Below are 24841 nucleotides of genomic sequence, written 5' to 3'. Positions count from 1 at the left end.
AAATATAATTAGCATTCTTAAACTGCGCACAAAGGCAATCCGCAGGGCGAATTGCATATATTACCCTCAATCATCATAACCAATTATGATAAAAAAAAGGTAAAAAACTGAATGCAAAAATGATTAGAATCAAGTTTTAATGATCGCATTCTCCTCACTATAAAAGACCTTACCCTACAGCAAGGAATTTTTTTTTATTGAGGTGCCATCTTGTGCTAAAAGATAGGGAAGGAAAAGTCAGAGAAGGCAAAGTTTACTTTTAAACTAAGCAAAACAGAGAGGCTCTAAACACACCGATGTGATGATGTGAATCTTACTAAAGTAAGGAGGGGCTTGCTTGATAGATTCTCTCAGATGTTAGCACTGGAGCCAGCCAGAAGAAGACACCCCACCTGATTACACGTCCACACTGCACAGAAATGAATACATCAAAGGTGGAGTTGAATCTGTGGTCCATGTTCTCTAAGGACCAAGGGTGAGGCTTGCTGATGTGCTAACTTGCACAGCGGAGAACTTCTGTCCATGGCATATATGCCTGCACTTCCAGACTCAAGTGTATTTGTTGGCCCAGGTCATAGTCCCCCACCCCACTGACGGTCTTTCCCCACATTCTGTATTTAGAGAACTTTGTACCTGATTAGACCTGATCTTCATCTGCTTTTGGACATTGTTTTTCAGCGTGTGCTGTGAGAGTCAGTTGACAGCTCTCAGAAAGCAAAGTGGTGCATCTTTGTGCCACCATGCTGGGGACAATTCACAGGGCTTCCTTTAAAAATCTTACTCCACCTTAGGATGTCCTCACCTCTGTCCCACCTTCATGGTAAGTGAAGACTTTCATGAGACATGCCCCTTGGGCTAGTGTCCAGATATAAGTGAGTATATACCATTTGAGTGTCTCTGCTTCTGGGTTAGCTCACTCATTATGATCATTTCTAAGTCAATCCATTTGTCCACAATGTAGGAGACAGGGAAATAGATGGATCCAGAGGGTCCCAGAAACCTACAAGAACAACACTATGAGGTCCAGGGGTTCTGCTTGATCTATGGCACCAACCAAGGACAATACGTGCAGTGAGCATCAAACCTCTACCCAGATCTAGCCAAGGGACAGGACATTCTCCACAGTTGAGTGGAGACTGGGGACTGACTTTCACATGAACTCTGGTGCCCCATATTTGGCCATGTCCCCTTAATGGGGAGGCCTGATGGCACTCCGAGGAAGGACAGCAGATGACCAAGAAGAGACTAGATACCCTAGCATCATTTTCAAGGGGAGGAGATCCCCATCAGTCACAGTCATAGGGAAGGGGAATGGTGTGAAAGTGGGAGGGAGGGAGGAATGGGAGGATGCACGGGATAGGATAGTAATTGAAATGTAATATGAATTATTTTATTTTTCAATTAAAACAATCTCACTCCAAATACACCAAGCAAATAGAAAGGGATCAGGGACAAACCAGAAAAAAAAAAAACTAATTATTTACATAAGAAAGATGAGTCATCGATAGTATCTCCAGGTATGTAAAATACCTGTAATTTCTTCAAATTTTTATACAAATGTTTAAATTAAATTTATTGATAATAATAAAGTACAAATCAAACACATCTCGCTGAACTCGCTCTGAAGATGACTTTTCAAATGTGGGATGACCCATACCAAAGTACCATGGAAGAAAAAAAAAGCCAGAAGTTTTCATCAGGGACAGCTGCTTTAAGCCGAGTGATGGTTAGTTTAGGCTCCTTGTCCTGACTCTTTTGGGATCACCAAAGCCTCTTACTCATTACCAGTTCTTTTGCTAAAATGTCAAGCACCTCACTGCATGGAGAAGGGTCTGAACTCGGTGAAAAACAAACAGAAACAGCACGGAGCAGAACAGCGCTTTCTGTTTACGGTGTCCACAAGTTATCCTGCTTGGCAGTACTTCTTTTACCATCACTTTTTTTTTTTTTAGACTTTATTTTATGTCCTTGAGGCTTTGGCCTGTATGTATATGTGTGCTGTGTGTATGCAGTGCCCACTGAGGTGAGAAGAGGGCATAGCATCCCCTGGAGGTGGAATTATATGAGGTTGTGAGCCACCGGGTGGGTGCTGGGAACTGAACTCAGGACTTCTGCAAGCGCGTAAGTCCTTTTAACTGCTGAACCATCTCTCGGGCCCATAACCCTCACTCCTGTAATCTTGTTCATGTTTATGACTGCAAATGTCATCTCCATGGTGATGAGAGCTGAACTAAATCACTGGTTTTGGCACCAGAATCAAATCCTATTTCCGTCTGGGTGTACCATTATCCTCTGGACATGTTTAAAACAGGCGCTGGAGAGATGGTGCAATGGATGAAGTGCTTGCCATGCATGCTTGGGGACTGGAGTTCAGCTCCCCAGCACCCCACCCACGCAGACATTGGCTGCCCAGCTGTGTTGACCCACAGATAATCCCAGCTATAAGTAAGGAATCCTCAGAAGGTCACCAGAAAGAGGAGGCAAACCTGTGAGCTCGGGGGTCAAGTGACAACCCCACGATATGTAAGTCAGTGGGTGATTGAGGGAGACACCCAGATTGAACCTCTGCCTCCATATGTGTTACTGCATGTGATAGCATATATACACATATATGCACACATGATATACTCCACACATACAAATACATGCAAGAACCAACCAGATCTTCCCCCTGCACCCTCCAAAACAACAAAAACCTAAACAGGCAAACAAACAAAACCACAGGACACTTATCATCTGCTTTGAAAGACATTTCTGTCTTAGTGTCGTGTGCTCACTGGCTATTGCACACTCCCACACACTTTAGTGTCATGTGCACACTGGCTATTGCACACTCCCACACACTTTAGTGTCCTGTGCACACTGACCATTGCACACTCTCACACATTTTAGTGTCATGTGCACACTAGCCATTGCATACTCCCACACACTTTAGTGTCATGTGCACACTGGCTAATGCACACTCCCACACACTTTAGTGTCATGTGCACACTGACTATTGCACACTCTCACACATTTTAGTGTCATGTGCACACTGGCTATTGCACATGGCATGTGCACACTGGCTATTGCACATGGCATGTGCACACTGGCTATTGCACACTCCCACACACTTTAGTGTCATGTGCACACTGGCCATTGCACACTCCCACACACTTTAGTGTCATGTGCACACTGGCCATTGCACACTCCCACACACTTTAGTGTCATGTGCACACTGGCTAGTGCACATGGCATGTGCACACTGGCTATTGCACACTCCCATACACTTTAGTGTCATGTGTACACTGGCTATTGCACACTCCCACACACTTTAGTGTCATGTGTACACTGGCTATTGCACATTCCCATACACTTTAGTGCCGTGTGCTCACTGGCTAGTGCACAGTCCATACACTTTAGTGACATCGTATGCTCACTGGCTATTGCACATTCCCATACACTTCAGTGCCATGCTCACACTGGCTAGTGTACCCTCCCACACACTTGGAACTTTTCTGACTCTGCTTACACAAGTTTCCAGGTCACACCTGCTTTCCTACATGTTATCTTTCTGCTCCATTGTGCCTCAAAACACTCAGGTAAAAAGAACTTTTATGTATGTTTCTTCCCCCAGCCAATCACCCTGCTGTAGCTTGCTCCCCCCAGCTCCTTCTAGAGCCTGGCATTTTCTCAATGTGTCATCATTAATTTTGGCAATGATCATCACATCGTATTAAAAAACCTTAAGGAATTCTTCCCCGTCTAAGAGCCAGACAAAATCCATCCCTATGCCTCTTTTTCCCAGAGAGAAACAAATAAAGACAGAGCATAAACATGGAACAGACAGACACAGCTATTACGGTGAGGGCCAGAACTCTGAAACTACTTCATACCTTTCATTAGCAATATGGCATCGAGTCAGTCAATACATCTACATGCATCGATTTCGTGGCTGCTCTTTGTAGAAACATAACATAATTCATTTCATCCTTTTCTGATTGATGGCACTAATGATATTTTTTATTCAAACAACACCGCAATAAGAAGGTAGTCTTACTTTAGCCCTTTTGCTAAATAAATAAATAAATAAATAAATAAATAAATAAGGATATTGCCTTGCTGTATAGCAGGCAATGTTTGTGAAATTTATAGTATACTACTTCAAACCCAGACCCCAAATCCACACAGCCAGCAATGTCGCCCTGGGAGTGGACAGTGTGAGTGTGTGTAAGTGTGTGTGTGTGAGTGAGTGTGAGTCTAACTCTTGAACAACTTAGTAGGTAAAATCATATCTTACTCATATTTTAGTTATCACAATCAATAAGTGTCTTATGTATTTTATTGCTTGTTAACTATCTCTACTTCTTTATTTATGGATTTTTGTCCTTTGGATTATCTGTCCCTGTCACTGAACTACAGAAGTTTATTTTATCTCTGAAGCATTAAACCTTTGACATATATAATGTAAACATTTTTTTTACAGCATCACTCTGCTGTCTGCAATATAAAAAATTATAAAAATGTCTTTGGCAAGAGTGTAGGAATTTCGTAATAAAAAGAAAGGACTTGAGACATGCATTCTTTTCGTTTATTGTTATGGTTTTGGAATGAGACTGGCGAAGGTCAAGGCACCATTCATTCATTTACGCTCACATCAATTATTCTGTGTAAGTGTGCGTATCTGTGTGTATGCATGTGTCCGCAAGTGTATGCATGTGTATACACGTGAATGTGTGTGTGTGTGTGTTCACATGTACAGAGCCCTTAGGACAGCCTCAGCTGTCAGTCCTCAAGCACCATTCCCCTTGCTTCTGCCTTCCGTCACTGGGATTACAGAAGCACCTCAGCACACCCATTTTGTTTTTACCAAGGTTCTGGGGATGGAACGGAGGTCTTTGCAAGCGCTTTACCAACAAAGCCACCTCCTTACTCCTGATTTCGGTCGTTCCTGTTTTCTGGTTATCCACGTGATATTGAGGTCAGAGTTCAGTCTGTTATTAACCACTCTGTTCCCCCATCTACCCTAGACCTGTGGCCGTCTGACGTTTCTTCTGTCCCACTAACCGTGATACCCTACGTGCCCACTACACCTGGAGCAGCATGCCAAGTGCCCTTACATGGTGTCGCCTTCCAGCCTGTCTCACGGATCAACCTGCCCAGACACCGGTGTGATTTCTTTCCAGCTGCTCCTTGATCTGGTGTTTAATTTCTTCCCTCAGTTCCACAAACCATCTCTGTTTTCTCACACAACTTTCCATGTCTGAAGGGCATGGCTTACCCATAATCCTCTAGTCTCATATTCACCCCACATGCTATAGACCTAAGGAAGGGTTTCCGCCCTGCCTGACTCATAGTTTTGAACCAAGTGAGACCCTTCCTTGATGTTATAGAGTACAGAATAAATGGGGACAGCACTGAGAGGGAAGAAACTAGTTAACAAGATAACAAATACTCTTCAAGATAAATACATGAGCAATTCAGGGGAAAAAAAAAAAGCAAGAGTCTTATAGGGGAAAAAAAGGTATCAGGTACCACAAAGAGAACACTCTGTTAAAATTTTTCATAGACTTATATGAATGGCTTAGTGCTAAAGGAAAAATGTTATTTTGAAAATAAAAAAGACAAAGAAAACTTTGAGAGAGGCTCTAAGCACGGTGTGGGTACGTTCCCCGCAGGGAGGATTCTGAGCTCAGTTGAAGGGTGCTGAGGGGGCGGAAGTGGCTGCTCCTTACTGCTCAGTTACTCGCCCTGTGGCTGTGTCCAGCCCGTGTTGCTTATGGGGTCTGAGGGGCAAGGCAGGGAGAAGGAAGGTGCCCCTCCCTGGCTGCTTGTAGGCTAGACAGAAGGCAAGCGAACGGAAGTGCGGTGTTCAAAAAGCACCCCACAGCGAGCGACATTGGAGTTCAGATTCTTATATGCAAGGGCCCATTTAATCGATAGTTATTAAGCAGCTGCTGGATACTACTAGGGCGCTCACTCCTCTTGACGACCTCTAAGAAGGCTTTGGAACCATGGACAGCTTGGTGAGTGTGGCCACAGTCACTGGAGGAAGATGACCAAAAGAGTAGAATTAACATTCAGTGACAGAAATGCAGGGAAGTCTAAGGGACACTGGGAAGCTGAAGACGGCGCTGAGAAAAACGGCTTAGAGAACACTCTCATTAAAACCCAGCACCACACTCCAAGCCTCACACACAACATCTCTAAACACGAGGTTTCACTCTGGGAAAGCAAGAGCTGACACTCAGCATCAGCTGCAAGAAAATGACACCTCTTCCGCCCTCTCATTCAGCTCCTCCAGGGGACAAAGGCATCCTGGAAACTTCAATGAGAAAAGTACAAGTATTGTGGAATATAGCAATGTAAAAGGCAGACAATTTCCCAATACATTCATTTTAGACTGCAGGGTGAGTTCTCTATAAAGGGCTGAGAGAGACTTGCGCTGCGTTCCAAAACAAAACAACAACACCAAAAAGTTTCACGTAAGAAATAGGGTTACAGACAGAAAATCTAAGGCAGGTCTCAGTCCGGCTGACTGGAGAGCGGGGCGGGGGTGGGGGGTGGGGGGGTGGTCCGCAGAGACAAGCAGGAAGGCCGCGATCTGAGCCGCCGGAAGCTCTTCCGCGCTGCACTGTGGACAGGCATCATGGCCATCCGAGCCTTTCTACTACCTTCCTCTGCCGTGATCACCTTCCCGGAGAAAACCACTCTTAATTTACATTTCACCTTCCTCACACGTCAATATTTATTTGCAGTCTTTGAGGAATGCGGAAGCAAAGGAAGACTGGCCTCATGTTGATCCCAAAGGCCTTCTTATCAAATCTGCTGAGTGTTCTTTGGGTCGGAGGAAAGGGAGATATAAATAAGGGAAATGAGATCCTGGGGTCACAACACTAACGCAAGTGGCAGAACCAGCCACTGGGCCTCCAAGATGATACTCAGTGCCTTTTCACCGAAATAACCTCGCGATTTTCACTTCCAATTATTAAACAAATCTAGACCTTGTTAATATGTTTGTTCTTGAACTCAGTTCCTACAGTGTGCTGTGCACTGATGACTCTTCTGCTTTTACTACCCCCCTTTCTCTCTGTGTGTGAGTGTGTGGGTGTATGGGGGGGTAGTTAGTCAAGTTTCGGAGACATTTGAACTCATCTGTGAATAAATATTTTGACTGTGTTTGTGTTTGTGTGTGTGTGTGTTTTGGGTAGTTTGTCAAGTTTTAGAGACATTTGCACCATCTGCGTATAAATATTTTGACTGTGGGGTGTGTGTGTGTGTGTGTGTGTGTGTGTGTGTGTGTGTGTGTGTGTATGTGCGTGCGTGTTCTGGTATTTTCTGTGTGGGTGGAGGCTAGGCTCCAGGTCAGCCTCAGTTGTTGTTCCTCAGGAACTGTCTGCCTCGTATTTTAGAAAAGGAGTCCTCACTGGGACCTGGGCCTGGCTGATTAGATTGGGCTGGCTAGGTAGCAAGACCCAGGAATCCATGTCATTACCTCCACAGCTTTGTGATTACAGGCTCACGCCACACTGGCTGGCTTTTAACATGGGATCTGGGGATTTGAACTCAGGTCCTCATGTTTTAGCAGCAAGCACTTTACCCGCAGAGTCATCTCTCCATCTCTGTAAAAGTGAGTTTTTAAAAAGATGTATTTGTATTTTATGTGCATGGATATTGGTCTGCAAGAGGTGTGATGTTTAAAAGTGTCCTTGCCTGATGCTCCCGTTCAACGTAGCATATGGGTGGCAGACAGAGGACACGTCAGAACATGAGAAGGTGTCTGCTGGAGGGAATGTGACATCAATGTGTGGTGGCGGTGCTAACCTAGAGCCACTGTTGGGTCCCAAGAGGGTGTCAAGAGGAAATGTGAGATTCTTCCTTGGCCAAATGTGAGGGCTCCCTTTCTGTCCAAACTCACTCAGGACAGTCATTTCCTCACCCAATCGAGGGGACTAGGCTAAGGAGGGGCTCAGTCTGTAAGTAAGTGGCACACGGCATGAGGACCTAACTTTGGATCCCCAAGACCCACGTGGAAAGCCAGTCACGGTGGTGCACATCTGTGACTCTAATTGGTGGTAACAGAAACTCTGCTGGGCAGCCATTCCAGGCAATCTGTGAGCTCCAGGTTTAGGGGGAGACTCTGTCTCAAAAAACAAAGGAAGGAGAGATTGAGGAAGACACTGACCAGAGGGCAGTTTGTGGCCTTTATATACACACGCACACACACACACACACACACACACACAGAAACATGTACACACATACATGCAAACAGACACACAACAATAAATGTTTTAATGGAGCAGATGATAGCTCATATAAGCTTAAGCAGAGAGAGGCAGCGGAGTCATGTCAACCATGGAATCCTGGGGCTAGGAATCCAATCAGCTGCAGAGTAAGAAACTCATCGACGTTTTAAAGGAAGCTAAACTGACCAGAAGTCCAATGGACACAAAATCGCATTTTGATTTACGTTAATGTTTCAATATTCACCTGTAACAAAGCTTACAACCCTTCCCACATAATCCTATATTATTCTGGGCCATTGCTCTCCTGTATTCCTAAGTGAAGAAGGTCTCTCATCCTCTAGAACAATTCCATTCGAAGCCATGTCAAACTGATCACTTTTTATCTTCACATTTAGTGTGTGAGCGTGTGTGCATCTGTCTTGCTTCTGCCACAACGTGCACGTGGATGTGGGGAGAGAACTCTCGGGAGTCCACCCTCTGGTTCCAGGGACTAGGCTTAGGTCATGCCTGGGGGCAATGCCCTTACCCACTGAGCCTCATCACTCTAGGTGCACACATACATCCTCTCGGTTACTTAAAAATACAAAGAAGCTATTTCATGTTCTACAGGACCATGAACTCTTCAACATTCTGCAAAACTACTATAGTACCATCGTGTTAGGCACATATGAGACGCACAAAACAAGACGGTTTAATTCATTCTGAAAACAAAACAATAGAACCTTAGTCTATATCAGGTGTTACATTAGATCCTACAGAGATGTTCAAATGCCAAAACTTGTGATCCAAGCTCTGAGAGGGTTCACAGACTAACCAGGATGTAATTCTGAGGGGCCCTCTATCATATATGTGCCAAGACATGAAAAGCCCAGGCATGTTCAAAAAAGCAGAGACACATTTACCACCAAGAACTAACAGGAGAAAGTCAAACACCCATTTCATACTACCTTGGGGAAAATGGGAAACACACACACACACACACACACACACACACACACACACACACACTACAGGAAGGAAGGAACCAAAAGTTCAAAGACAAAAAGAAGGAAGGTTTCTCAGATCAAAAGGCAGAGAGTCAAAGAAGACAAACCCACCTGAAAGGAGGGAGGGAGGGAAAGGAAGAATGGATGGAAGCCAAATTAGAGAATCAAAAAACCAAAACCAACCAAACAAAAAAACCCCAAGAACAGCAAAGCAGCAAGTCAAGGGGATTCACAGGACAAAAAACAAAGAGTGAGCTCATGGGTGACAACTGTCCTGAGATCAACAAGGACAGAGAAGAATGTACAGGGGCCATGGCAGAATGCAGCAACTGGCAACAGTCAAACTACCAGCCAGCCTTTCGGGGACACACTGAGATCTGGGTGCCATCTTGCTGGGCTCTCCCCCTCTAAGGTATTCTTGTGCAAAAGAGCCCAGCAGGCACCATCACACACAGACCCTTGGTTGACCTGGCTATTGGATCCCAGGACACACTGATGGCTTTCAAGCACTGTTCCTATATAGCTCAGTGTCCATGTGTCACCTTTGTGCCACTAGACACTTGCTGCCTTTAACTAACACCACTGTTCTGTCCCCTAAACCAGATCTGTTCTATACAAAACAGCACTGTGAGAGTTGCTTACAGTTAGACTCTGGGACATATACAGATTTGCATGACTAATTTACACACAGAACTGCCCAGAGACCTATTTCAAAACCAAACCAAACCAAACAACTGACTTTGATGATTCCTTCTGGAAAACATTAGTTTTTACAAACGAAAGTCTCAGGAGGACTTGTAGATAGGTCCTCCCTATGAACTGGTGATAAACCATCAAAACAACCAGAATAGGGGCCAGAGAGATAGTTCAGTGGTTAAGAGCATTAGCTGCCTGCAAATTTCAGAATTTCCTTGTTTTTAATAGCTGAGTAGTATTCCATTGTGTAAATGTAGCAATTTCTTTATCCATTCTTTGGTTGAAGGACATCTAGGCTATTTCCAGATTCTCGATATTACAAAGAAAGCTGCTATGAACATAGTTCAGCAAATGTCCTTGTTGTATGGTGGAGCATCTTTTGGGTATATACTCAGAAGTGGTATGGCTCGGTCTTGTGGTAGCACTATTCCTGATTTTCTGAGAAAGCTCCAGGTTGAACTCGAAGGTGGTTGTACAAGTCTGCACTCCCACCAGCAATGGAGGAACATTCTCCTTTCTCCACATCCTCTCCTGCATGTGCTGTCATGTGAATTTTTAATCTTAGCCATTCTGGTAGGCAAATGGATGGAACTAGAAATGATCCTCCTGAGTGAGGTAATTCAGGCCCAGAAAGACGCACATGGCATATAGCTACTTATAATTGGATGTTAGCCCAATATAGATGTCTTCTGAGAGACTCCACCCAACAGGGGATCAGGACAGGTGCTGGGGCTCACTGCTGCGTTCCAGGTGGAGTGTTGAGAGTGATATCAAAGAATTGGGGATGGAAGGACCCAGAGGGTTCAGGAGCCCCACAAGGAGTCCATCAAGGCCAGCAGATCTGGACCCAAGGAGGGCTTCACAAACTGTTGTACCAATGCATGAAGTAAACCTAGATCCTCTGTTCAGATATAGCCAATGGGAAGCTCATTCTCCATGGTTGTAGGGAGAGCAGGGACTGCCTCTGACATAAACTCTGGTGCCCCTGATTTGATCACTTCCCTTTGGTGGGGAGGCCCACACAGAGCAAGGGGAAACAGGCTTTCTGGATGAGACATGATAGGCTGTGGTGGAGGAGGAGGTCACCTTCTATGAGAGGTCTAGGTGAGGGAAATAGGGCAGAAGAGGGAGGGAGGATGGGAATGGGAAGATACAAGTGGGGGCTAACATTTGGGATATAATCTGAATAAATTATAATAAATTTTTAAAAATTTTAAGTGCATTAGCTGCTCTTCCTAAGGACCCAAGTTCAATTCCCAGCACCCACATGATAGCTCAGAGCTGTCTGTAAATTCAGTTTCAGGGCCTCTGACACCTTCACACCAAAGTACATAAAATAAAATAAAATAAAGTATTTTAAAAAGACAACAACAAGAGTGAATGACAGAAGTCTCTGGAGATGGCTCAAGTGGCAAAATACTTGCCACAAAAACAAGATCTGAGCTCAGTCTCCAAAACCCAGAAAAAGGATCTGGGCACTCAAAACACCAGTGCTAGTGACACAGAGACAGTTGGATCTCTGAGCCTCCCTGGGCAGGCAGCCTGGCCCACTTGGCAAATTCCAGATCTAGTGAGACTCTGTCAGAACACCACCAAAAAGATTGTCCTGGTCCTTCCCCCCCTCCCCGCTCTGTCTGTCACACACACACACACACACACACACACACACACACACACACACACACTCACATACACACACACACACTCAGGAGGATGGAGAAAGGAGAATGTACATTACCAAACTCTGCAGCACACCATAAAACAAAACAGACCATAAACTGTCCGGACCAGCATTTATTGCTCTCCTCACCAGACACCGAAAACCTCAGCTCCGTGACTCCTCCACGTATGTCAGGTTTTGCCTCAAGATGGCCTCCTACTTGTAAAAGGCCTTTCTCTTGCCAAGAAGCTCTTCTTTATTGTTTTTGGAATGGAAAATGGTTATGGACTCCCAGAAAAGTCCAAGTAGCCAGAGACCCAGTGCTCTTCCCCTTCCAACTTCCCAGGTCCCCTTGGCTTGGTTTCCCATGAGCCACCCATGAAGGAAAAGCTACTAAACAGTTCACCTCTTGTGATAGGCAGCCATGTGACAAAGTGCTTTGAACATCACTGCTCTCCACAGGACAAATTCATGTTATGAAATCATGAGGGGTTAATTAGCATGAATCAATCAGTAGGAGTCTGGAAAGATGCTATCAAGAGTAACACAGGGAAGAGGGCAGATACATAACCTTTACGACGCGCTGACAGTGTGTCTCAAAGCATGAGAAAATGTGATTCCTGTGATGGAAGTGGAAAATATCAGTCCCTGTCAGTTTGGTAAGAGCCACCTCTGTGTGCCACCCACAGGCTGGAGGGAACAGATTCACAACTCCCTAGGAACGCTTTGCCCCTCTCCATTTCTGTCACCATTCAGCTACAGAGAAAGTGAGGGGCACCAAAAATAGGCAATAACTGTTTTAGGAGAGTATGATTTGCATTCTATGTATGGAAGAGATTATAAAAAAATGATTCATTGACCATGCACAGGAAGATCTGGGTGTAGCTAAACGTCCTATCTAAAAGAGCAGCTGCGAGCCTACAAGACAGGTCAGCAGGTAAAAACATTATCCCACAAGACTGACTGCCTGAGTTGGGTGCTAGGAACCCAGAGTGGGAGGAGAGAACCTACCCTTGAAAGTTATGCTCTGAACTGAACCCGGCATAGCACCCTACTCCAACACACACACACACACACACACACACACACACACACACACACACACACACACACACACACACACACACACAAATAATATAATACATGTTTTTAAGTTAAAACCCCAAGTCAGGTGCCATGGTTTGAGAGTGAAATGCTCCCAACCCAGCCCCCACCCCACACCTGCTATGGGCTCCTGTGTCTGAACACATGCTCCCCAGCTGGTGGCGCTGTTTGGGAAATTGTGGAACCTTTAAGAGGTGGAGCCTCCCTGGAGGAAGTGGCTCAGTAGGGGGTGGGCTTTCAAGTTTTTATAGCCAGACTCCATTTCCTGTCCTCTTGAAATAGGGGCTGTCCACCATTGTATAGGCAATTGCTAGGTTCATTCCCCACCACTAACAAAGAACTGAAGAACAAGAAAAGACAGCAGCAAGATGCACAGAAGGAGGAGAAAAAAAAAGTTTTGTCCATTGTGGGAACAGAGAGCATCCACTGGGGTGACAGCAGCCATAGGCTCCGATATTCTATAGGGCCCCTTGGGGCTTCTCTTTGCCCTTATTGATCCTGTCTATATGTCTACCGCCATGGCTTCCTTGCAGTGTCTTCCAGGAAGAAGAGCCTGCCTGCCGTCTCAGCGAGCCTGCCTTTGCTTTTCTCATCTACCTCTAACTCTCCTTCACTCTCTCTCAGTCCTGGCTGTGACACGGCCAGTCATAGGATCCTAGAGTCATGCTTTTCTGGCTTTGTTGGACTATATCTCTTCTTCAACTGTGAGGTGAGATAGGACAAGCACATTTTTCCCTTTTATTAGGTGTTATCCCACGGCAACGAGAAAAGTAGCTATAGTGTATGTAGGGAAATTGTGGAAGAACTTTCCCACTACGAGTAAGGGAAGAAGTGAAATATAGAGGTTTGAGCATATTTATGGCACTAGAGAGAGGAAAGAAAGAAAGAAATAGAGGGGGGAGAGGAAGATAAAAAAGAGAAAGATTAAAGAAGAGAGAAAGAAAAAAAAGGAAAGGGGGAGGGATGGAGGGAAAAAGGAGGGACAAAGGGAGAAAATCGTCACCTGACTAAATGGGATGGAATGGCCACATCTCACTGAGGTTTTAATAATTTTACAGCATTGAGACGCATGCTGAAAGTGAGGTGGGCAGGGTGATATGCACACACCTAGAGCCCCATCACGCCACCACAGGAGCCCCAGGCAGGAAGACTGTGAGCTGGTACAGAGCCAGACCCTCTCCCTATTGCTAAAACAAAAAGCAACGAAGATCTACAAAGACCAGAAGGAAGCATCATCGCAGCAGCAGCGTCGGATCAGGATCCCCAGGCGGCCTTGTCTACTCAGTGAAAGCAATGACGGGTCTGGATGAAATGTACAGACATGGGGACACATGATCTCATGTGGATTCTGCATGCCAAGCAAATTTCCCCCAAGGTGAAGAAACCATGGAAACTGTTGGAACTGAAGCAACTGGCAATTCTGACACGTGAAAAAACAAAGCAAAACTCTATTTTGAGAAGACTCTTTTTTAAAAAAAAAATCACCCAATAGGAAAAGCATCACACAATGAATTTGATGAAGCTGTCACTGAGACCTGGACCTTCCAGGTCTTTCTAGCTGCTACAGGTCAATCCAATGTGTCCACTCTCAAGATTGGTCAGCCAAAGACTGTCAAGGAGATTTCCCAATATGCTGTGCTGTTTCACCATGTGCGTCTCATACAGAGACCTCTTGAAAGCCCAAAGGCTACAACAAACAGAAGCCAAGGCCACCCACCAAAATACTGTCACACACACACACACACACACACATGCACACACACACACACACACATGCACACACACACATGCACACACACACTCTAAAACTCCTAAAATGGAACTGTAAAGCAAACATAGACCTTGGTTCATTCTGTTTATCATTGCATTTAGTCTGATAATCTTGGAGCCCCAAAACAATTGGCAGCTAACTTTTTTCCTAACTTTACAAGAATGCTGTGTTCAAAAGGGGGAGCTCAACTTAACAAGACTGCATAAACCAGACAGGTTTGTTTGCGGTCAAAGTGTTTAGGAAGTAAAAGGGCCAAAACCTCTTTCAATAATGAAAGCATATTATTAGAATGTTCCTCTCAGAATTTCATAGTTAATTTAAAAATACAATATTCTAAAGCTAAGATGGAACCAGAAACTGGTATGCTTAGCATCAGACAAGATCCTAGGGGCCGAAAGTCCAAAACAAAATCAACAGTGGGATTGCCACAATTCTCAAAAGAGCAACCTTCTAATGCAAGAATGTGTGTTTTTCTCATTCTAAAGAAGAAGCTTGATACCAGAAATTCATAATTATATCATATGGAGTCTTGTAAGAGCTGGCTTCCTGAAAACCATCTTTTGATATTCTCATAAATATGGAGGTAAACTGAACTGTCAACAAATGATGTACCACAAACCAGCCCAAACGTCTTACTCACTCCTCCAAATTCATCTACTCAAAGCTATTGGATGGTTGAAAAGGGAATCTGATCAAGTGTAAAACACATTGGCTCTAAGTCACATTCAGGATACTATTGTCTACTTATGTGTTGGGTAAATTTTCAAGATGCGACATGGGAGTTTACATGCATGAGCAGTATCATCAAATATGACTTATCAATATGAAAAAAATCATTTATGATGTTTCCTCTGGTTTTTAAAAATCATGTACCCACTGTCGTGTTTCCCATTAATTCCTCGCTGAATTTTCCTCAGCCAGCAAAACTGATTTTGCCAAGTAGACTACAAATTGTCAATATAAAATAGTAAGATGGAAGCTGGAGATAGCTCAGGGGTTAAGAGCACACTGGCTGCTCTTGCAGAGGACCCAGGTTCAGTTCCCAGCACCCTCATGGCAGCTCACAGGCTTCTGAAACTCCATTTCTCTATGAATGCACATCTTGCGTGAAGACTCACTCCGGGTCACACATATTTGCATAAATAAAAATAGATACATTTTTAAGAAATAGGAAGATGGCTCCTCAAGAGTCCTCGCTGCACTCTGCAGATGATCTAACTCCACTGTGGAAATAGTCAGCGCAAGTAAGTTAAGCAAGCACAGTTCACAGCAAGGGAAACTTCAAATCCTTTTCCTACTGGGCACAATTGCAGGGTGTCTGGTTGGTATGTACAAGCCCAGGTGTGTGCACACCACAGGACCTGAGGGGAGGTAGGTTAGAGCACAACTTTGGGGGCTCATTTGCCTCCTGCTACTGTGGGACCTGGCCACTAAACCCAGGTAGCCAGGTTTAAAACCTTGCATTGCTCTTCTATGCCCTGAGCCATCCTGCCAGCCCTAGTGGCAAGGTCTTAATTCTGAACTGGGAAAGGAAATTTAACTCTAGCAAGTGGATAAAGTAGGATGCTGGGCCAAAGCAATGGCCTAATCTTTCCCTAATGCTGTGTTCCCTTCCTCCTGCTCCAAATGTAAACACGCAATCATTAAAAATAATAATAATAGTTCATGTGCTAAATCATGCAAAAGTAACACATGGCTGCCAAAGATTAAATGGAAAATTATTTATAAGGGGTCAATATATAATATTTTTGTCTTATTAATTCAGCTCAGTGGAGTGCTGGGGAAAGAATGGTCTCCAGTAAGAAAAAGAAAGACAAGACTCAGCTGTCTGCAGAACGGATTCTCAAATGTTACTCACTAGGTTGACATGTCTTTGAGGTGTTACTGGTTTTCCCCTATAATGTCAGGCTCTAAGTAACTATAGTATTTTGTTCTCATTTCCAAGGCTCCTGTTCTTAGACTCAGGGATTTGCACATTTTGAAAACCCCATTCAAAATACAATTTCACGTACCAATGGTTGTTTCTACGTTCACTTTAGTTCCCACATCTATTTATGAATGAAGAGCACTTAATATTTTCCCCAGCAGTCTAGCTTTCTTACTTGCACATACCCATGTGCTCCTCTGCCATCTACAGAGAGGAAGCTATGGGAACGGAAGGCGACACGCTCACTGCCGAGCCTTGGGTAAGCACCAGCTGGACCACTCAGAAGAGAAGCCTGTCATAGGAACGATGAGATGATGCCTGTCGTTTTGTCCCACCTCCCTTCTCCCAGTCCCAAGTGATGGAGGTGGTCCTCTCAGTGTTTAGGATTCAGATGGGGGAGGTCACAGCTACACTTGCCGAGCCCCCAGAGTCTGCAAAGCAGCATTTGACTGCTCTTTAGGAAGCATCATAGAACCAGACAAAAATTCATGGGAGCCAACTATAGGTTGCCTCCCAGTGCCAACAGAGCAGCAATGAAGACCCAGATGTCTCCAAAGAGGATTCCCAAATGTTAAAGCAAGCAGCGGGCAGGGAGAACAAAGCTGATCAACAAGCCAGTGCCCCAGCAGGTGGACCAGAGGATGCTGAACTGAAAAAGAACCCACATCGCATTGACATCCATTCTCTTCATGCCTGGTTTGTGTAAGAGATCCAAATATCAAACTGCAAAGTTATATTAATATATCTGATTCTGAAGAGTATGTATTTAATGATTAATAAACATGAAGGAAAAATAAGCAAAAAAAAAAAAAACCCAAAGTTGTGTACAAATTCTCTGCCAATAGCAACTTGAAAACTCAAAAGGAAGCAAAAGTCAGCTCACCTCTGAACCATTTTTGTCTTTTTTTCATTCTTTTTTTGAATGTCTAAAATCTAAACTCTGAAACCAAATATGCAATTCTATAGACACTGTCAAGTCCCTAAAAAAAAAACACTAACAATCATCTTACGTTTATTTATTATAGTTTATTGTGTATTAATTATTATAGACTATAGATTATTTGTATTATCATTTGTGTGTGTGTGTGCATGTGTCTGTGTGTATTTCATGTGTGAGACTCTAGGTGTCTAGAGGTCAGAGGACAACCCTGGATGCCCATCTTTACCTTCTGCCTCTTTTGAGACTGGGTCTCCTTGCCACAGCGCCACTTAGGCTGGCTCGGCTGCAAGCTCCTGGAGTCTCCCACATAGGACACTCACACAGTCAGCCTCCCCATGGGTCTGAGGATCTGAAGGTGGATCCTCAGGCTTGAAGAGTAAGTGCTTTACCCACTGAGCCATCTCCCCAGCCTGGTGGCTTAGCATTAATCCTATAGATATGTGATCCCTAGGGAACTAACGTTACCCCCAAAATACCACAAAGAACCCACAGAACCCAGACATTTATCGGACGACATCACCTTACGGAAACAGAGGCAAATCACATGGCCTTGCATGTCACTTCACAGTGTTTGACATCCTCAAGGAGAATGCCATGGTCCTAACAAAGCCATCCACTGCGTTTCCCACTATCTTCCAAAACGAGTACACTGTTTCCCTATTTGTTATCTCTAAAGTGGGGAAGCCAATGATACGCCAATGTTTTCTTTAGAACTAAGTGCCCTAGAGATTTTCTAACAAGAATTCCAAAGATTAAAGTATCAAAAGAATAAATTAGAAGAAAGATATGAAAATATTACTTATAATATCAAGAAAGAATGTGAAGTTTGCTTTTGAATTTGTGTTTTGAGGGTCATTCCGAGATTTGCTTTTGCATGTCTGTCAGTCCCATTAAGTAGGTGTACGTTTTCTAATTAATGTCCGTCATACGGCACACACATGCATATTTTTTTAAAAACAATTGTTAATATCCATCTGCTTTCATTTCCAGAAAAAAATATTTTTAAAGCACAGCCAAAACAGTTCAATGTTTTCCCACTACAGCGAAAAATAGTAACGCACATCCTGAAGACACATCCCTACACATGGGCGCATTCCCGGTGGCTCTCCCCTCAGCCCATCTGTACTCTGGCTTCACAACAACTATAACATAAAAGTGCCTCTTCTCTCACGCTTCGGATATTACACCAGTTAATCACATACAGCTGTGGTGTGTGAGACTGTTACAAAACCATTTCAATGTACTACTTGAAGCCAATTGCGGACAAACACCCACCATTTACTCTGAATAAAAAGTTCGACATTAAAAAAAAAAGTTTCTTTTGAAAGAAAAAGACGGATGGGCTTCAAATCTGGCAGGAACACATCACAAGTGAACCCCTATCCGTCAAAAGTACTGATAGCGTCATAGGGGACTTGTGCAAATCACAGTAGTGCAAAGATAAGCCTTCCGGAATTCCTGAAGCCAAAAGGAACCCAGATGAACTTGCTGCACACATGCACACACCCTTTCCCTCTTTTGTGCCTCTCCCTGCAAAGTGTCCCTGTCCCCAGCTCCCAAACATGTAAAAGACCTTCTGTTGTGTAATTCTGTTATTTCTTTTGTGAACGGGGAGAAAATGAAAGGAAAATGCCCCAGGAAGTACCGTTAAAGAAATGTAGATAGTGCTTTCTCTAAGTTCTGATTCCAGAGAAAACAGGAAGTTTCTGAGCAATCTGACCTCTGCTTAAGAAGACGTTGTAGGAGATAAAACCACATTCTAGACGAGAGAGCAAGCCCCCCCCCCCGCCCCGCGCACAGGCTGCTCCCCTATCCACTGAGCCTAAAGACCTGCAGGAGTGAAGAACTCGATGCAGAGGGCAACTCCTTGTAGCTGTGTTTTCTCTTACTTAAAACAAATTAACATTCTGCACACTTGAAAATAAGGGCAAACAAGAGTTATCACACTCTCATGGTACCCCCTACATCCCTACCGCTGAGCAAAGGAAAATATGCGGAATGCTACCTAAATATCCCATGGTTGCGAGATTGCTGTTGTTTGTTTGTTTGTTTGTTTGTTTAAAATGAAAGAACGGTTTTGTATGTTTCAAGCTTTCAAAGGAAAACAGAACCTGGGAGCTTTCAGGGCTGTTTTCCAACAACTGGCAGGTTACCAAGACTAGCTATCAGTGCAAAGACCAGGCAGGACGCACTCAGAAATCCCAGCCAGCCTCCCTCCTGAAGGATTGAGGTCCTGTGCCTGCATGACAACTGTGTGAGGGGTGACTGTGCTTTTGAAGAATTGGAATGTCCACAGATTCAAAAGTACCCTTTGCCCTCTAGAAGCCCCTTTCTCTGCCAACCCCTCGTCCTTCCTTTTTCAAGTATATTCTCTTTCTATGACACAACCAGTATTGCCCCTGCTAGACACTCAGTGGGAGGCAGCTGGCTGGGCTGCAAATGGTGGTGGTAGCGGTTCAAGCTGAAGTCAGTGCAAAGTGGGTGAGACCCATTTCTGATATGGCACCAGGAAAGGCTTCAAATGTCATCTAAGTGCCAGCAGCCAGGGGAGCACAGGAGGGGCCTCTTAGTCTGAAGCCCTCCTTCCAGATTTTCTGGGGAAACTAAGTGGACAGACGGGGAACACGGTTCTGATTACTGGGCTGGTAGAGGAAGCCTATGAGCCCTGAAGGTCACAAAACAAGCAAGAAAGGAGACACCTGCTGGGGGTTCTTTCTGAAGTTTGAGGATCATGACTAAAGTTTCCCAAATATCACATATGAGAGAAATATCTATTTCTCAGCCCCAGGACTCAGGAATGCCAGTTCACCAATCTGTGAGCAAGCAGAGCAACCTTCCCTAGCTTCCCTCTTTCTACTAGTTTGCTGTCTGTTTGGTGGTTTATTGTTGTTGTTTTTAAGAAACCTCACCCCCTGCCCCCCCGACTCAAAGTGCCTTGGAGTCACAGTAAATGTACCTAGAGTCTCAGACCCCAACACTAACAGTGAATTTTCTGAATTCTTGAAGGCTGTGTGCTTGCAAAAGTCAACTGTGGTTTTGTTTGCCAGTAAGATAGTGCACCATTTTCAGATTTCTCTTCTCCGGAGCTGTGCATTGAGCTCCACACCATCCCAAGTAGCAGTTTACTATGAAAAACTAAAAAAAAAAAAAAAAAACAAATCAAGCCACGTCACTTGCTTAAATGTTATAGCCTGCCATTACGTTTTTACATACTGCTGTGAACAAAAGCAAGGCTTCTCCTTAAGGTTGTCTTCTGTAGCAAGAAAACACGAACAAACAACCAGAAGACCTCTCAGTCTGAAAACAGAACCAGAGCATTTAGAGGCACGAGCAAAGAATAGCTGCATTGCTACAAGTTATAGCTACAGCCGAGTGCTGAGTGTTCACGCCACCTGAGCCATGTCACTCCATACACTCGGTGCCATTTAAGAGTTAACATATTATTTAGGCTACATGTATGCTTTGTCTCCCATAAAGCATTTTAAGCCTCTGGAAAATTATTCGAGAAGATGAAACAGAAATAGCCAATTTCTATTTTTTGTTTTATTAAACAAAGCAGGAAGTTAGGTTCTCACATAATGGGGAAAACGAGAAGAAAGAAAGCGGGAAAATGTCACCGTCTCCCTAAACTGCAACAGCACTTGAGGAAATGGAAGATCTGTGCCTCGATTTTTTTTTTTTAGAAAATTAGTTTCATGTTGTTTTCGCACAAGAAATTAGAACTTGTGTCTAGCATTTCTCTAAATATGAAGCCAGAGCCCAGGGTTTTGTTTTTGTTTGCTTTACATTTTCTGAAAAGTATACTAAACGTTGTTATTGATTCTTTAAAAATCTGAGCCTTCCCCCTCCCCTCCCCCCCATTCTCTCCTTTCCTCCCTCCCCCTCCCCACACCCCCACACACCTCTTGTATATTAGGAAAAATACTCAACTTTAGGCAACCCTCTAACGTCTGATGCCCCTGAGAAGCGGTTTTGATCAACCGTAGGATTTTATTTTTATCAAAAATAAGAATTCTTTATATATGACCGTGGTTCCCATCAGCCGTGACAATAAACTTGAGTTAAACTAGAGAGCGAGGCCACAGCAGTGGATTTCCGTGGATTCTATCTAGCCTCATCAAATAAATATAAACACAGCACCCTTCCTTTTAAGTGACTATGAATTCTGCTCGGAGATAGGTGTGTGTGAAAAGGGCGAAGGTCACGCAGGAACCGTGCTCTAGTGCCCTCCGCGCTCTGGCCTTGCTCCCTTGGTGTATGTGCACTAACTCAGAAGTTAGAAAGTCCCCGCAGGCTCAGATAGAAGTACACACTGATACTCATCTGATCCAACATTTCACATCTTCGGCTTCCTGGGATGTCATTAATGTCTGCAATTCCAGGGGCACCAAAACAATCCATGACAACTACACTGCCATGCTGAAACGCTACAATGATCAATGCGAGCAATACAAGCTACCGGGAAAGCCTAAGGAGCTGGTCTTACGTTCCCCCTAGCCCTGATGTGATCACCCAAATATCAGCTTAGGGTACCTAATGGGGCTAACTTCTTTAAAATGTTCCAGAAGCTGATGGCTTTGGCTGGCTGGAAAGTAACAAGACACAGAGACACTGCCAGGGTCCATGGGGCACTAAAGCCACACAGGACTCCAAACAGACTTTAAAAAAAAAAAACCTCTCTCAGTTTTCTCCAGGCTCCACTCTTCTCACCACTACTGTACTCTTTCTTCATCCCCACTTCTCTCTGTCTCCCCCTCCCTCCCTCCCTCCCTCCCTCCCTCCCTCCCTCCCTCTCCTAGGGTGGCTCACCGAGCACCCTGTATCTTTAACTCTACACAGCATCCATTATTTCCTGCTCGCAATAGGTTAAAAGCAATCTAGAAGAAAAACAAAACAAAACCCCAACTATTTCACTCACTTCAATCAAAAGTTTCTCTTGCGGTTGTGTACAGCTCTAGAAAACCAGAACAGCACAAAGCATGATTTGGGAAACATTTGGAAAAATTTAGCCAAATGAGTAAAAGGCTTGGAATGTTTGATATTTTTCAGGCAACCCTTTAACTTACTGTTTTTGTTTCTTTGGCGGGGGGTGGGAGAAAAAATACTGTGAATATTCTTTTTCTTTTTGAAACTTGGCTGACCATTTCTCTAAAGGAATACTAGGCAGCATTCTTCATCAAGTTGCCCAAAGAGTTAAAACTCAGGGCACAGGCAGGGCAGGAGGGCTGGTCTGTGTAAGCAGCACAGCCCAAACTAAGGGGCACAAAGGCAAAAGGCAATGTTGTGAGTTGACCTTGGAGGGGCAGGGAAGAGCATAGGAGCAATCCGGGGATGGGGGGGGGGGGGTGGAAAGAAAAAGGAAAAAGAAACACCAGCTTTGAATGCAATCTTGAGAGGCTGTGTCCACGTTGGTTATCAAATGGGCATTGACTGATGAGACGGAATAAGTGGCAGATAACCTTAGCATGAATTAACCAAACCCTGATCATTCCAGGAAGCCCAGTGACAGCACATATTCCTCGGGCATGCCTTGCTTGCTCGTGCATGTATAGTTATTAAGAAGATGGAGAGGTAGGGTTAATGCAGTATGAAATCAGACTACCCATATACTTGAGGTGATTACTGCACAAACAATGTACCCCGTCTCCATATCAATCCCAATCGAATTGACAAGTTGGAGCATTAATTTCTCACCTAACCATCGTTCATGTTTTTAACTGCAGGATAAAAGTTGAGGGTGGGCACTGCCCCCTGCTCAGCTTTGTGGGCTTGCCTCCGGGCCCCTAATGATCACTTACGCACATGCTCACACAAAGCCCAAAGTCTTTAACCAATTCAAGTCCAATTATTATCCGTTATATTCCATGCCTGTTACAGACCCAGACTTCCTGCGGAGGGGCGGTAGCTAAGGGGGGTAGGGGTGGGAGCCAGGCCAAAAGTAAAGACCCTAAGCTTTTAGCCTGTAGCATCTCAGTTATCCTCTATATAAAATAAAGACAGGCAAAGAAGAAGAAGAAGAAAAAATACACTCAACAAACTCTAGAAGACTTTGTTGGGTGCCCTGACCCCTCCCCGTGCCCTTCGTTCATGCTGTACTAGGCCACGAAAAGTTTGAGTGCCCCCCCCCACCTCGGAGTGTTTTCTGTAAGGAAGGGAGAAAGGCAGAGGGGAGGCTACCCAAATCTTTGAGATTCATACACAAAGAAAGGCTCACTCGAAAAGCTCCCCTGAAATGGTATTCTAGTCCCTGAGAACCTCGCTGGGACCTCCTTTCTAAAAAATCCCTGCTCACCTGCAAAAGACTTTAACCGTCTCTCCCTAGCATTTCTGCCCGCTAAATAACAAAAGAACACTCGATTGAAAGTGCCTGGTCTTTAAAGGGAAAGCTCCACTCCCGAGCTTCCTTTCCCTTCTCCCTCTGCCTTGTTAACTCCATTCATACGGTTAGTAATTTGAAAGAGGTACTCCGAGGGGATGGGGGGACCCCCCCCCCGGGGCCAAGGGTGAGGGAAGAAGGGTCCACTTGCCGTGCCCCTGAGGAGCGCCAGACACCACGCTGCCTTCCGAAGCCCGCGGGTCCAGCCATACCTTGGTTTGAAGGTACTGAGGGCAGTAGTACGTGTACTGAGGGTACATTTGTGGCTGATCCAGGCGTTTGCCCATGTAGCTGGGAGCTTTATCTCCGAGGCAGGAAACTGAATAGCAGGGTATATGATGCCCCAGGCGAGCTGCTTCTTCTTACTCTTAACCCACTGTCCTCGGCAGTCTGGGTGACTGCTGACGCTTCTGAGACTCCACCGCTCACTAGTTCCAACACCGTAAGGAATTTAAAACAACCAAAAAAAAACCAAAGCAAAGCGAAACAAAAGAACCAAAAGAAAAGAGAGAGGAAAAAGAAAAACAGAAAGAAAAAGCAGACGGGGCAGGGGGGTTGAGATCCGTAGAGGAAACCCCCAGACAGCTTCCTCAATTCTTGCCTGCCCGGTTGGTTCCTCCCAGCTGCCCGGTCCAGTCCAGGTGAAGCAGTTTGCTCGGTTAACCAGCCTGTCTCTAGTGGTGTCAATCGCAGGCGCTTGTAAAGGCGAAGAAGGAGGAAAAAAAAAAAAAAGAAAGAAAGAAAAAAAAAATCCTTTAGCACAACTCGGAACCCTTGCAATACAGCTTTCGGTCTCTCGTGTGTCTCTTTCTCACCATGGAAAAAGAAATTTTAATAAAAGGAAAAAGAAACAATGAGCAAAAAGAAAAAAAAAGAAGAGAAAGGAAAAAACTAGGGGGAAAAAAAAGAAAAAGAAAAAAAATAAAGAAAAGAAAAAGAAACCCTTGCAGGCTTAGTTGCTGCTGCCTGCTTCCCAGAGTGACATGGTGTGTTCCGGCTGGCCTTGCCCCTCTCATCCACTTCCCCCCCTTCCAGCCAGTGGGTGGAACTGAGAGAGGCTCTCCAGGGAGCCGCGCACGCAGTCCAGAAGGCTGCAGTATTTCCTCCGAAGGGGAAAAAAGAAGAACAAGAAGAAGAAAGAGAAAGAAAGAAA

The 24841-nt window shown here is 44.5% G+C and overlaps 1 protein-coding gene across 17 annotated transcripts in view; it reads right to left on the bottom strand.

Moving 5' to 3' along the window:
• Positions 1-24841, bottom strand: part of RBMS3 (RNA binding motif single stranded interacting protein 3) — a gene marked incomplete at its 3' end in the record, with an annotated part of 1316912 nt that overhangs the window by 639592 nt on the left and 652479 nt on the right. For 2 of the 17 annotated variants that reach the window (XM_084751858.1, XM_084751861.1), the window contains exon 1: positions 23901-24689. The exons of 9 other annotated variants lie outside the window; for them this stretch is intronic. In XM_084751858.1, coding sequence (XP_084607984.1) covers positions 23901-23975 — 75 coding nt within the window. In that variant the 5' untranslated portion in view covers positions 23976-24689. Of the gene's footprint in view, positions 1-23839; positions 24706-24841 lie in introns of those variants that run through there. 6 more of the 17 variants (XM_084751860.1, XM_084751863.1, XM_084751859.1 and 3 more) reach the window with 6 other exon arrangements.

This window comes from Acomys minous (assembly GCF_964271855.1).
Source record: "Acomys minous genome assembly, chromosome: 13".
Lineage (NCBI taxonomy): Eukaryota > Metazoa > Chordata > Mammalia > Rodentia > Muridae > Acomys > Acomys minous.
Note: the sequence above shows the minus strand (reverse complement) of the source record. Positions and strands in the feature narration are given on the sequence as shown.